This window comes from Mesoplodon mirus (assembly GCF_964341445.2).
Source record: "Mesoplodon mirus genome assembly, chromosome: 3".
In the NCBI taxonomy this organism is placed as follows: domain Eukaryota; kingdom Metazoa; phylum Chordata; class Mammalia; order Artiodactyla; family Ziphiidae; genus Mesoplodon; species Mesoplodon mirus.
Window position 1 is genome coordinate 95,113,105 of NC_138978.1, and position 14,380 is coordinate 95,127,484.

At 35.4% G+C, this 14,380-nt stretch overlaps 1 protein-coding gene across 4 annotated transcripts in view; it reads right to left on the reverse strand.

Annotated features, from left to right (window-relative positions):
• SASS6 (SAS-6 centriolar assembly protein) overlaps nucleotides 1-14,380 on the reverse strand; it is a 60,810-nt gene that overhangs the window by 8,087 nt on the left and 38,343 nt on the right. For 2 of the 4 annotated variants that reach the window (XM_082614314.1, XM_082614313.1), the window contains exons 13-14: nucleotides 14,014-14,150; nucleotides 12,086-12,214 (exon numbers count right to left, since the gene is read on the reverse strand). In XM_082614314.1, coding sequence (XP_082470440.1) covers nucleotides 12,086-12,214; nucleotides 14,014-14,150 — 266 coding nt within the window. Of the gene's footprint in view, nucleotides 1-10,402; nucleotides 10,928-11,062; nucleotides 11,474-12,085; nucleotides 12,215-14,013; nucleotides 14,151-14,380 lie in introns of those variants that run through there. The other 2 variants (XM_082614315.1, XM_082614316.1) reach the window with 2 other exon arrangements.

The window sequence follows — 14,380 nt, forward strand, 5'->3', positions numbered from 1 at the left end:
CAAAAAAATTTTTTTTAATTAAAATTTTTTTTTAATTCACATTCTCCTTTGGATTTAAACAAGATCTAGAGCCTCATAACATTCAATACTGGATCCAGACAGAATCCAAAATCACTCAACAAAGAACCCAGAAAATCTAAGTAATTTGCAAGGCAAAAAACAAGCCAACAGTTGTCAGCTCCAAGATGGCAAAGATAATGGAATTATCGGGAAGGCAGTTAAAAGTATCTATTATAACCATGTTCTAAGAAGTAAAAGTGAATACTCTTGAAATAAATGTAAAGAAAATGTCTCAGTAAAAAAAAATAGAACATGTAAAAAAGAAACAAATGGAAATTTAAGAACTGAAAAAATTCACTGGATGGACTCTATAGCATTAAACTGTAAGATCAATCAATAGAAATTATTATATCTGAAAAACAGAGAAAAAAGAAAGGAAGAAGAGAGTCTCACAGACCTATGGGAAAACATACATGGTCTAACATTCATGTTGCCTGAGTCCCAGAAGGACGGGGGAAGAGTGTAGGGCAGAAAACATTTTTAAGAAATAATGGTTGTTGGGCTTCCCTGGTGGCACAGTGGTTGAGAGTCTGCCTGCTGATGCAGGGGACACGGGTTCATGCCCTGGTCCAGGAAGATCCCACGTGCCGTGGAGCAGCTGGGCCCGTGAGCCATGGCCGCTGAGCCTGTGCATCCGGAGCCTGTGCTCCACAACGGGAGAGGCCACAATGGTGAGAGGCCCACGTACCGCAAAAAAAAAAAAAAAAAAAAAAGAAATAATGGTTGAACACTTCCAAAATTTGGTAAAAGGTATCAGCTTAGAGATTCAAGAAACCTAGCAAATCCCAAAAAGGATACAAATAAATTCATGCCTAGATGCATCATCAGACTCCTGAAAACTAAAGGAAAAGAATAAATCTTGAAAGCAGCCTGAGAAAAACGATGCATTATATATAGTTGAACAACAGTTGGAATTTACTGCTGATTTCTCATCAGAAATCATGGAAGTCTGAGGGAAGTAGAATATTTTTAAAGTGCTTAAGGAAAAAAAACTATAAATACATTATTCTATGTCCAGAGAAAATATCATTCAGGAATGAAGGTGAAAGAAGCGTGTTTCCAAGATGAAGAAAAACAAAGAAACTTCTTTGCCAGAAAACCTCCTATAAAACAAAAGCTAAATAATATTCTATTATTCAGGGAAGTGATATCATGGAAAACATGGAATACCAGGAATAAAGGAAGAGCAACAGAAATGGTAAACAGGGATAAATATAATGGACTATGCTTCTCCACTCAAGTGTTTTATACATATGTATATTGGTTAATAGCAAAAATTACAGCACTGTCTGATAGTTTCCAATGTATAGCTGTAATACATATGACATACCAAAACAAAGGGGTAAAGGTAAAGGGACTATACATGGTAGTAAGGTATTTATATTCCACTTGAAGTGGTAAAATATTAATTCTATACATACTGTGAAAAGCTAACTATGTTTATTATGATGTCTGGAGCAACCACTAAAAAAAAAAGTGTACAAAGAGATATAATAAAAAACACACCAGAAGAACTAAAAAAAAAAAAGGAATATTTTAAAAATGTGCAAATAACCCAAAAATGAAGTCAAGAAAGGGGAAACAAAGGAATGAAAAATAGAGGGAACAAACTAAATATGCCCTTTACCTGAAAACCATTTTAGATAGGATATACACAAGTTTAAAGAAAAAGGTTGGAAAAAGATACTCCATGGAAACACCACTCGAAAGAAAACCTGAGTAGCTATATTCATATTGAACAAAGTAGACTTCAGAGCATGAAAAATTACCAAAGAGGAAATTACATAATGATGAAAGGGTCAAGCAACCAAGAGGACATAACAATTATAAAGGTGTATGCACCGAACAAAAGAGCTTCAAAATACATGAGGCAAAAAATGATAGAATTAAATGGAAAACTGATAGAAATGGAAACACCCATAATAATAATTGGAGATATCCAATACTGGAGATACTCCTCTCTCAGTAACTAATACAAAGTCAACAAGGATACAGAAGAACTGAACAAAATCAACCAACTGAATTTGACTAACATTTAGATCAGTGAAGTTTATCCCAAGAATGCAAGGCTTATACAATATTTGAAAATCAACATAATACATCTATTAACTGATGAGAGAAAAATCACACAATCATATCAAAGCATTAAAAAGCCACTAGTAATGAGTTTAACAAATGAGTATAGCAAGTTTTCAGGATACAAGGTCAATATACAAAAATCAATTATATTTGTATACAGCATCAACGAATATTCTGAGAAAGTAATTAATAAAGCAATTACATTCACAATAGCATCAAATGAGTAAAATACTTAGGAAAAAATTTAATAAAAGAAATGCAGAATTTGACATTGAAAACTGCAAAACACTGATGAGAGAAATTAAAGGACACTTAAATAAATGGAGAGGCATATTAACATTCATGGATTTAAAAACAAAATACTGTCAAAATGACATTTCTTCCAAAATTGATCTATAAATTCTATATACCCTATCAAAATTCAAGCAGGCTATTTTGTAGAAGTTGACAAGCTGAATCCAAACATTTATATGGAAATATAAAGTAACTAAAATAATAAAACAAGTTTGAAAAAGAAGAGAGTTGGTGGATTTATACTACTCAATTTCAAAACTTAATATTATTAAGTCACAGTAATCATGACAGTGTGGTATTGGCACAAGGATAGACAATCAATGAAACAGAATTAAGAGTCCAGAAATTCTTACATTTATGGTCAAATGATTTGCCTAAATCAACAGTCTTTAACAACTGTTACTGAGAGAACTAGATATCCACATGCTAAAACAAAACAAAAAAACCGAAGACCCTTACCTCATTCCATACATAAAACTCATACTATACATAAAAAGTAACTCACAATGGATCATAGATCTTATTTGCCACCTGTGGTTGCAGAGTTCTTAGATGTGACTCCAAAAGCATGATCAACTAAAGAAAAAAATTTGATAAACTGGACTTCATCAAATTAAAAACTTTTTGTTCTTCAAAAGAGAAAATAAAGGAGAAGCCACAGACTGGAAGAAATATTTGCAAACATTTATCTGATAAAGGACTTGCATCCAGAATATTTAAAGAACTCATAACTCAAGAGAAACAACCTAATTTTAAAAAAGGCAAAAGATTCAAATAGCTATTTTACCAAAGCAGATATACTGATGTCAAACACACACAACCTCATTAGCTTTTAGGGAAATGCATGCTAAAATCACAAGATACTTCTACCCATCTACTAGAATGCCTGAAATTAAACAATTGACCATATCAAGTGTTGATAAACATATAGAACTTGAACTCTCAGACTGCTAGTGGTAAACGGCACAACCACTTTGGAAAAGTGTGGTAGGTTCTTAAAAATCAAATACATATTGACAGCCAATCCATTCTACATACTCACCCCAGAGAAATACAAAGACTTGTACCCAAATGTTCATAGCTTTATTTGTAATACCCAAAAGCTGAAAATGACCCGAATTTTCATCAATTGATGAATGTATGGATAAGCAAGTTGTGGTATACCCATACAACGAAATACTACTGAGCAATTAAAAGAATGAACTACTGATACACACTACCACCTGGATAAAGCACAAAAAAGTCATGCTGAGTGAAAGCAGACATAATGTGTCACTCTATTCATCTGAAATGCAGAAAGGCAAATTTATAGAAACAGAAAGCAGATCAGTAGTTGCCTAGGGCTGGGGGCAAGAGTGTGGTTTAACTGCAAAAAAGCACTAAGGAACATTTTGGGGAAATGTAAATGCTCAAAACTAGACTGTCATGATGGTTTCACAACTCTATAAACTGACTGAAATTACTGAACTGTAGACTTAAGCTTGGGAGGATTGCATGTATGAACTATAAAAAAGTTTTAAATTTTTTAAAAAGGCACCTTAAAAAGAGTAAAAAGATAATCCCCAAATTGGGAAATAATAACAGTTAACATACAAAACCAATAGCAGACAAGTGAATGTTCAGAATATATAAAGAACACTTATGATGTCATCTTACAGGGGTTAAACATCCCAAACAGAAAATGAATAAAAGAAATGAAGAGAAATTATATAGAAGAGTAAACATAATCCATAGATACATAAAAAGATGTTCCTCACTTAATAATCAGGGAAATGCTGATTAACATCAGTCACTAGATAGGTAAAATGCCTCTGACCCAGTTCCTTTTAAGAATTTGTCCTACAGTAAATACATACGCACCCAACATAGGTTCACCTCAATACATAAGGCAAATGCTAACAGCCATAAATGGGGAAATCAACAGTAACACAATAACAGTGGGGGATTTTAACACCACACATACACCAATAGATCATCCAGATGGAAAATTAATAAGGAAACACAAGCCTTAAATGACACATTACAACAGACAGACTTAATGGATATTTATAGGACATTGCATCTGAAAGCAGCAGAATACACTTTCTTCTCAAGTCACGTGGAACATTCTTCAGGATAGATCACATCTTGGGTCACAAATCAAGCCTCGGTAAATTTAAGAAAACTGAAATCATATCAAGCATGTTTTCCGACCACAATGCTATGAAATTAGAAGTCAATTATATGGAAAAAAAGTGTAAAAAACACAAACACGTGGAGGTTAAACAATACGTTACTAAATAATCAATTAATCACTGAAGAAATCAAAGAGGAAATCAAAATATACCTAGAGACAAATGACAATGAAAACATGACAATCCAAAACCTATGGGACGCAGCAAAAGCAGTTCTAAGAGGGAAGTTTATAGCAATATATCCTACCTCAAGAAACAAGAAAAATCTCAAATAAACAACCTATCCTTACACCTAAAGCGACTAGAGAAGAACAAACAAAACTCAAAGTTAGTAGAAGGAGAGAAATCATAAAGATCAGAGTAGAAATAAATGAAATAGAGACAAAGAAAACAACAGCAAAGATCAATGAAACTAAAAGCTGGTTCTTTGAGAGGATAAACAAAATTGATAAACCTCTAGCCAGACTCATCAAGACAAAAAGGGAGAGGATCCAAATCAATAAAATTAGAAATGAAAAGGGAGAAGTTGCACTGGACACCACAGAAATACAAAGGATCATAAAAGATTACTACAAGCAACTACACGCCAAGAAAATGGACAACCTAGAAGAAATGGACAAGTTCGTAGAAAGATACAACCTTCTAAGTCTGAAACAGGAAGAAATAGAAAATAAGAACAGACCAATCGCAAGTAGTGAAATTGAAACTGTGATTAAAAATCTTCCAACAGGGCTTCCCTGGTGGTGCAGTGGTTGAAGAGTCCGCCTGCCAATGCAGGGGACACGGGTTCATGCCCCGGTCCGGGAAGATCCCACATGCCGCGGAGAGGCTGGGCCCATGAGCCATGGCCGCTGAGCCTGTGCATCTGGAGCCTGTGTTCTGCAACGGGAGAGGCCACAGCAGTGACAGGCCTGCGTACTGCAAAAAAACAAACAAACAAAATCTTCCAACAAACAAACGTCCATGGCCAGATGGCTTCACAGGTGATTTCTATCAAACATTTAGAGAAGAGTTAACACCTACCCTTCTAAAACTCTTCCAAAAAATTGCGGAGGAAGGAACACTCCCAAGCTCATTCTATGAGGCCACCATCACTCTGATACCAAAACCAGATAAAGACATCACACAAAAAAATTACAGGCCAATATCACTGATGAACATAGACACAAAAATCCTCAACAAAATACTAGCAAACTGAATCCAACAACACATTAAAAGGATCATACACCATGATCAAGTGGGATTTATCCCAGGGATGCAAGGATTCTTCAATATACACAAATCAATGTGATACACCATATTAACAAATTGAAGAATAAAAACCATATGATCATCTCAATAGATGCAGAAAAAGCTTTTGACAAAATTCAACACCCACTTATGCTAAAAACTCCCCAGGAAGCGGGCTTAGAGGGAACCTACCACAACATAATAAAGGCCATATACAACAAACCCACAGCAAATATCATTCTCAATGGTGAAAAACTGAAAGCATCTCCTCTAAGATCAGGAACAAGATAAGGATGCCCACTCTCACCACTATTATTCAACATAGTTTTGGAAATTTTAGCCACAGCAATCAGAGAAGAAAAAGGAATCCATATTGGAAAACAAGAAGTAAAACTGTCACCGTTTGCAGATGACATGATACTATACATAGAAAATCCTAAAGGTGCTACCAGAAAACTACTAGAGCTAATCAATGAATCTGATAAAGTTGGATACAAAATTAATGCAAAGAAATCTCTTGCATTCCTATACACTAACAACGAAAGATCAGAGAGATTAAGGAAACAATCCCATTGACCATCACATCAAAATAAACCTATAAGGAGCCAAAGACCTATACTCAGAAAACTATAAAATACTGATGAGAGAAATCAAAGATGACACAAACAGATGGAGAGATATAACATGTTCTTGGATTGGAAGAATCAATATTGTGAAAATGACTATACTACCCACAGCAACGTACAGACTCAATGCAATCTCTATCAAATTACCAAGGGCATTTTCCACAAAACTAGAACAAAAAATTTTACAATTTGTATGGAAATACAGAAGACCCCAAACAGCCAAAGCAATCTTGAGAAAGAAGAACAGAGCTGGAGGAATCAGGCTCCCTGACTTCAGACTATACTATGAAGCTACAGTCATCAAACAGTATAGTACTGGCCCAAAAACAGAAATATAGATCCACAGAACAGAGATAAACCCATGCACCTAGGGCCACCTAACCTATGACAAAGGAGGCAAGAATATATAATGGAGAAAAGAGAGTCTCTTCAATAAATGGTGCTGGGAAAACTGGACAGCTACATGTAGAAGAATGAAATTAGAACACTCCCTAACACCACACACAAAATTAAGCTCAAAATGGATTAAGGGGCTTCCCTGGTGGCGCAGTGGTTGAGAGTCCGCCTGCCGATGCAGGGGACACGGGTTCGTGCCCCGGTCCGGGAAGATCCCACATGCCGCTGAGCGGCTGGGCCCGTGAGCCATGGCCGCTGAGCCTGCGCGTCCGGAGCCTGTGCTCCGCAGTGGGAGAGGCCACAACAGTGAGAGGCCCGCGTACTACAAAAAAAAAAAAAAAAAAAAAAAAAAAAAAAAAAAAAAAGGATTAAGGACCTAAATGTAAGACTGGATACTATAAAACCCTTAGAGGAAAATATAGGTAGAACACTCCTTGACATCAATCACAGCAAGATCTTTTTTGATCCACCACATAGAGTAATGAAAATAAAAGCAAAAATAAACAAATGGGACCTAACGAAACTTAAAAGCTTTTGTGCGGCAAAGGAAGCCATAAACAAAATGAAAAGACAACCCACAGAATGGGAGAAAATATTTGCAAACAAAGCAACTGACAAGGGACTAATTTCCAAAATACACAAACAGCTCATGCAGCTCAATATCAAAAAAAGAAATAACCCAATCAAAAAATGGGCAGAAGACCTAAATAGACATTTCTCCAAAGAAGACATACAGATGGCCAACAAAACACTTGAAAAGATGCTCAACATCACTAATTATTAGAGAAATGCAAATCAAAACTACTATGAGGTATCACCTCATACCAGTCAGAATGGCCATCATCAAAAAATCTACAAACAATAAATGCTGGAGAAGGTGTGGAGAAAAGGGAACCCTCCAACACTGTTGGTGGGAATGTAAATTGGTACAGCCACTATGGAGAACAGTATGGAGGTTTGTTAAAAAACTAAAAATAGAGCTACCATATGACCCAGCAATTCCACTTCTAGGCATATAACTAGAGAAAACCAGAATTCGAAAGGATGCATGCACCCCAATTTTCACTGCAGCACTATTTACAATAGCCAGGACATGGAAGCAACCTAAGTGTCCACTGACAGAGGAATGGATAAAGATGTGGTACATATATACAATGGAATATTAGTCAGCCATAAAAAGGAACGAAACTGTGACATTTGCAGAGACATGGACTGACGGAGAGAATGTCATACAAAGTGAAGTCAGTCAGAAAGAGAAAAACAAATATCGTATAATACCCCTTATATGTGGAATCTAGAAAAATGGTACAGATGAGCTTATTTGCAAAGCAGAAATAGAGTCACAGATGTAGAGAACAAACTTATGGTTACCAAGTGGGGAAGAGGGGGTGGGATGAACTGGGAGATTGCAATTGACACATATGTAGTATTATGTATAAAATAGATAACTAATGAGAACCTACCGTATAGCACAGGGTACTCTGCTCAATGCTCTGTAGTGACCTAAATGGGAAGGAAATCTAAAAAACAAGTGGATATATGTATACGTACAATTGATTTACTTTGCTGCACAGCAGAAACTAACACAGCATTGTAAAGCAACTATACTCCAATAAAAATTAATTAAAAAAAGAATTTATTCTACAAATCTATTTGTACAAAGACACAAAGAAGTATATACAAAGATAACTGCTGAAACATGTATGACTATCTAGATTGAAAACAACTTAATCATCCATTAACAGAGCACTATTAAATTATCGTACATCCGTATACTGGAATACTTCTAAGTTATTAAAAACAAACAAACAAAGAAAAACTTACATTCTAATACATGAAAATGGACCTGTACCATGATAATACTGTTAAACGAAAAAAGCAAGGTATAGAACAGTGGGCATGTACTATTTATGCTTATCTATACCAACACTCATGTATACAAACATACAGACATATACATATATCCTTGTATATATTTTAAGTATTTTTCGAATATATCACAAAAAACTCCCAGGATTTTTTCTCTGAGGAGGGGACTAGGGACCACAGGAGGTACATTTAGCCAATACATCCTCTTAAATATTTGGGAGCTTCCCATGCTCATATATTTTAATCTATTTTTTAAATAGCTAATACAAAAGAAATAAAAATTAATTTAGAACCATCTGTGGAATGAGATGGTTAATCAAACTGAGAAATGCTATCTCTAGATAAAATTTATCTGAATACACACTGTGGGCTAAACACTATCAAAAATTAATCAATCATCTGATCTCAGTTCATTTCTTACTGCAGAAAATCTCTCACCTACTTCATAATCTCCAAGATGAAATCTGATCATGTTTGACTTTGTGAATTTATGCCATACAAAAAGAATCAGAATCAGATATTCTAAAGTTTTTAAGAGAGTCTGTCACAAGTACTTTCTTTGACATCAAATAACATCTCCTCTTTAATAACAGGTTAGTCTGAAAGATACTACAGTTTACCATCATAGTGTGTTTCACCACAAACTGTACTTTGTCTTGTTCATTGTTATATCTCTTGCAATTAGAACAATGTCTAGCCATAGCAGACATTCATTAAATATATACCAAATGGGGCTTCCCTGGTGGTGCAGTGGTTGAGAGCCCGCCTGCCGATGCAGGGGACGCGGGTTTGTGCCCCAGTCCGGGAGGATCCCACGTGCCACACAGCGGCTGGGCACGTGAGCCATGGCCGCTGGGCCTGCGCGTCTGGAGCCTATGCTCCACGGCGGGAGAGGCCACAGCAGTGAGAGGCCCATGTACCGCAAAAAAAAAAAAAAAAAAAAAAGGTCTCCTTTGGGTCCCTTAGTCAGTCAAATGTCCCACAGAGTCCATCATTAAATATATACCAAATGAATGAATCCTTAGAGATTACTCTCTTCAAAAATAAAAGTGAAGAAACAAGTTATTTTGCCTATTTTGCTTTAAAAGTATCAAGTGATCTTTCTATTTGTCAGCATGGCACAATCTTTTAAAACACTCACTCTTATGTATTTCCTTCAGCATGATTTTATTTCTTTCTTAATTTAACTCATGTTATTCTACATCCTCACAGTTAAACTACTTGAATGTACTAAATCTTGACAGTAACATTTTTTTTTTTTTTTTTTTTTTTTGCTGTACGCGGGCCTCTCACTGTTGTGGCCTCTCCCATTGCGGAGCACAGGCTCCGGACGCACAGGCTCAGCGGCCATGGCTCACGGGCCTAGCCGCTCCGCGGCATGTGGGATCTTCCCAGACCAGGGCACGAACCCGTGTCCCCTGCATGGGCAGGCGGACTTTCAACCACTGCGCCACCAGGGAAGCCCGACAGTAACATTTTAAGAAATTAGGTATATCACAGATTCAATGTCATTAAATAAATTTTTATTTATTTATTTATTTTTTACCGCAACTAAAAAGAACATGTTTTAATCGCCATAGCTGCTAGCACAAGACTACCTAGATTAGTGGTTTCCATAGCAGGCAGTGATTACAACCGTCCATTGGGGTATGAGAAGAAAATCTTTTAACTTTGATTTATACACATTTTTTAATCTCATTCTTTAATTTCTATTTTGGAATACATTTTACTATTAATAATAACAGATAACATTATTGAAGCACTTATGTACCAGGCACTATTCTAAGCAAATGCAGCAGCTCACTTTAACACTCACAATAATCCAGTAAGATAGATGCAATTATTGCTCCACTTTACAAACGGAGAAACTGAAACACAACAGTTGGATATTGTTTTTTGTTTGTTACTGGCTTGTCCAACTTCATACTGACAGAGGCAGGATTTAAACTCTAACAACAGATTCCATGTTTTTAACCATTATAATTGAGTAGTATATGCATTCAATTCACAAATAAATAAATATTCATGTATCAGAGATTCAAACTCAAAGTGTTTTGTTAGTATTAGGGTTTTTTGGTTGTTGTTGTTAGGGATGCATATCAAAAGAATATGGAGATCAATAATATAGGAGACACTGAAAGTCTTGAGTCAGTATTTAAGAACAGGATTGTTAGAATGATTCCTCCGATTCCAGAAGAGCTATAAGAAAGGTAATCTTATAAGTCATATTTAGTCCTACCGACTAAGCAATTATCTGTAGTAGTTCCTGTCCTCATTTTGGACATTATATATATTTTCTGGAAAGCCATTTAAAATAAAAAAGCAATTGTGAATTTGATAATAATTCTCAAGAAAAAACTGTTACCAAGACGTAAGCACACTTGAGCATACTGATATTTTAAAACAACAGTATTCCTTTGATTACACATATCTAATTTTCAATAAGCTATATAAGAAAAGCCAATTAAATGCAACTAAATACTCTTTACATAACATTCTAAGCATAAAAACTCAGGCTTAATTCTCATTTCACTGAGAATTCTCAATAGCTCCAAATAGTAATAAGGTTATGGCTAAAAAGAAGTACATGCCTAAGCAACAAAGCAAACTTATTTTTAGGGCAGCCCAAAACTAATTTGAGAAAGAGTTTATAATATCAGTTTCAAAGTCCTCAATTCTACCTTTTATAAAATATTCTTTTCAAAAATGTTTGTCTCCATGATTTAGGAAAAAATCAATTCGGACCTGAAGTTAGGAATGAAAACAGAATCAGTGGCTCATCTGGGTGGATTAAATTACAGTGAAAATAGAATTATAATACATGTGAAAATAGTGTATATATCTAAGACAGTAATAACAATGATGAAAAACTCAAGTGAGCAGAAAAAAGCCTTTGCAAATAAATCAAGGTTTGGAGGGATTGCTAAGCATGTGCTATTTGAGATAATGTTGCCAGAACTACATTTTATAATTTGTTATAACCCTGCCCATCAGACCCTTAAATTCTGACAATGGAATCCAAAATGTCACCACAGCTAATATGCCAGCAGTATGAAGTCAGTAATCCTAGATAAGTTTGAGAGTTATAGAAGATATAAGGAGAAGAATGAATAAAAATGGAGAGGCTGAACAGGAATAAAAAAAGTTTAAACATACTGATATCTAGGTTATTATAAATTATAGTGACTCAAAAAAAAATCATATAATATAGATAATATTTCCTGTAAGCATATACACTATTCAGAAATATATTCATAAAATACATCACCTAATACACTTAGCAACTGATCAAAGAATTTTTTTAATTAAAAAATAAATTGCTATTTTTTTTAAAAAAAAGGTATTAGAATTGGCTACCTTTGGTCCTGAAACTGGGTGGATGGTACTTTTGGCAGCTATAGGATGAGGAAAGGTATTCTGGAATGCAAATGCAGAGGAGACAGGATAACCAATCCCACAAGTTGGGTAAGTCAGTCTACTCTCAACCTAAAAATAAAAGCATAAAAAAGGTTAAGGATGAGAAATTAGTTCTAAACGGTATTTGGTGATCCAGGAGGCATTAGCACCTGCTACAATAACTAACAGTTAAGGACACTATCTCAGAAGCCGATTTTGTTTATGGTGACACCACAAAACTCTGCTTCATTATAATATATCATGAGGCTGGAATACCTTTGGCCCAGAGGGCTTTTCAGAGTGGCTTTGCAAGCTTAGACAAAACAAAACCACTGGACCTGCCTTTGAACTGAAGTAAAACAAAGACCTCTGAACCATCTTGGTTCCCTCCAGGCCTCAAATTACTGAAAAGGGGGTTGAGGGGTAGTCATAGATCAAAAGGCCAATACGGGATAAAATAAAAATAATTTTCTGCCAGATTGAGTAAAAACAGTATTTGTGTTCTTAGAGATAATTTGCTCTGCCACTAATTTTCAATATAGTGACACCACCATTAACGAACATCATGAAAAGTTTGTTTTTACAAGAGGACAATCACAACACAAATCTTAATAAGCACTCATGTACAAAAGTGGCTGTATGACAAAAATACCTTTTACATAGCTATTTATCATCAGTCATTGAGGTTAAGACTATCAAGTTTTTTCAAGTTCGTAATTCAGTACCAGGCACTTCACTCTGCACCTTTTCCCAAATTAGCACAAATCCTTTCCCTTTAAACATCAAGTACTATCTCATTTACTAGAGTAGATTAAAAATTTTATTATGGATTTGCATTTTAAATCCTCTGCCAATGCCCTCCAGTCAAGGACCACCAGAAACATATCTAGAGGTGTACACACTCTTTGCAACAAGGAAGACTGCACACCACGTGGAACCTAGTAAGAGAGGTGTCTCAGTAAGACAGTGTTAAAAGGGAGTTATTTATTGGACTTAGTCATGTGTTAGGTGAGTTAAGGAACAGTTTAAGAACACGGGGCTTTGCTGTGGACTGGATGCTATAAGGAAACGGGGATCACTATATGACTGGGTATCTGAATAAATCTTATCTAATAAGGCAGGATGAATGTGTTAAGGCTGAAGCTATAATGAGTAATGAGCAGCAGTCACTCACTTTAGCTAGGATAGAAGAATACTTGCCCATTTTTGTGGTTTGGCAATGTCATATTCTTGTCTGTGTCCAGACATGATTATGAAGTGGTCTTGTTTTTGTCTTGATCCATCACAGTCAGAGAGTGGCCTTGCCTGATGCTGATACTCCGTGAAATTGTTTATGTTCAGCAGGAGAACCCCAAAACCTTGCTCTGAGTGCAAGGTCAGTTCCCAGCGATCCCTAGACCTAGCTGATATTACCAAGCCAGATCCAGGTACTTGGAGCTAAAAAACTCTAAAGAGTTTCTTCCAGAATCTAGAGCTGACAAGCCTGGTAATAGGGTTTTTCTTTCTCTCTTTTTCTTCTAATAGAATTCAGATTAGGCTCCTCCACTACAGTGCCAAACCTGAGCCCATACCTTGTTCTCCCTTACTGAGGCCTCCTAAATACTTTGTGTGTGTGTTAACAGTTTTTCAGCACATTTGGCATTAGTTAATGCTGAGTGATTTCAATATCCATTAAAATCTTACAAAGAAGTGTACCCTTAAAATATAGCCTCTTTGTTAAGAATAAGTGTACCTTTATGTCCCACTTCCAAATGGAACTTAAACTCTACTTCAGTGCTAAAAATTGTAGGACTCTCGTCATATTAGGTACCAGCACCTAACAATCTGGAAATATGTTTGTTTTAGAAAATTTACTAAGACCACTCACAACATCTTAATTTAAATCTTACCACATTAGAGTTAGGAGAAATTCCACTTCTGATGATGTTGCTACTAGAATGTACAGGTGGAGTGGCTGAAGGTCCCAATACATCTTGCTTTCTCACTAGCTGATTTTCATTTAATTCTTTATTTAACCATGTGATTACTTAAATAAAAGAACAAGAAACAAGGTAAAGAATTTTGAATATTATTATTTTTCTAATAATTTTAAATATTTAAAAATTATATTGAAATTTTTTTAATTTTAAGTTTTTAAAACTACCTTATATCACAGGAGAACAACACAGGTTCACCTAAATTTTTGTCATTAAATATTCTTATTTTAGCAACTGCCAAATAGGACTCCTTATTCTTTTACTATCAGAAGCACGTATT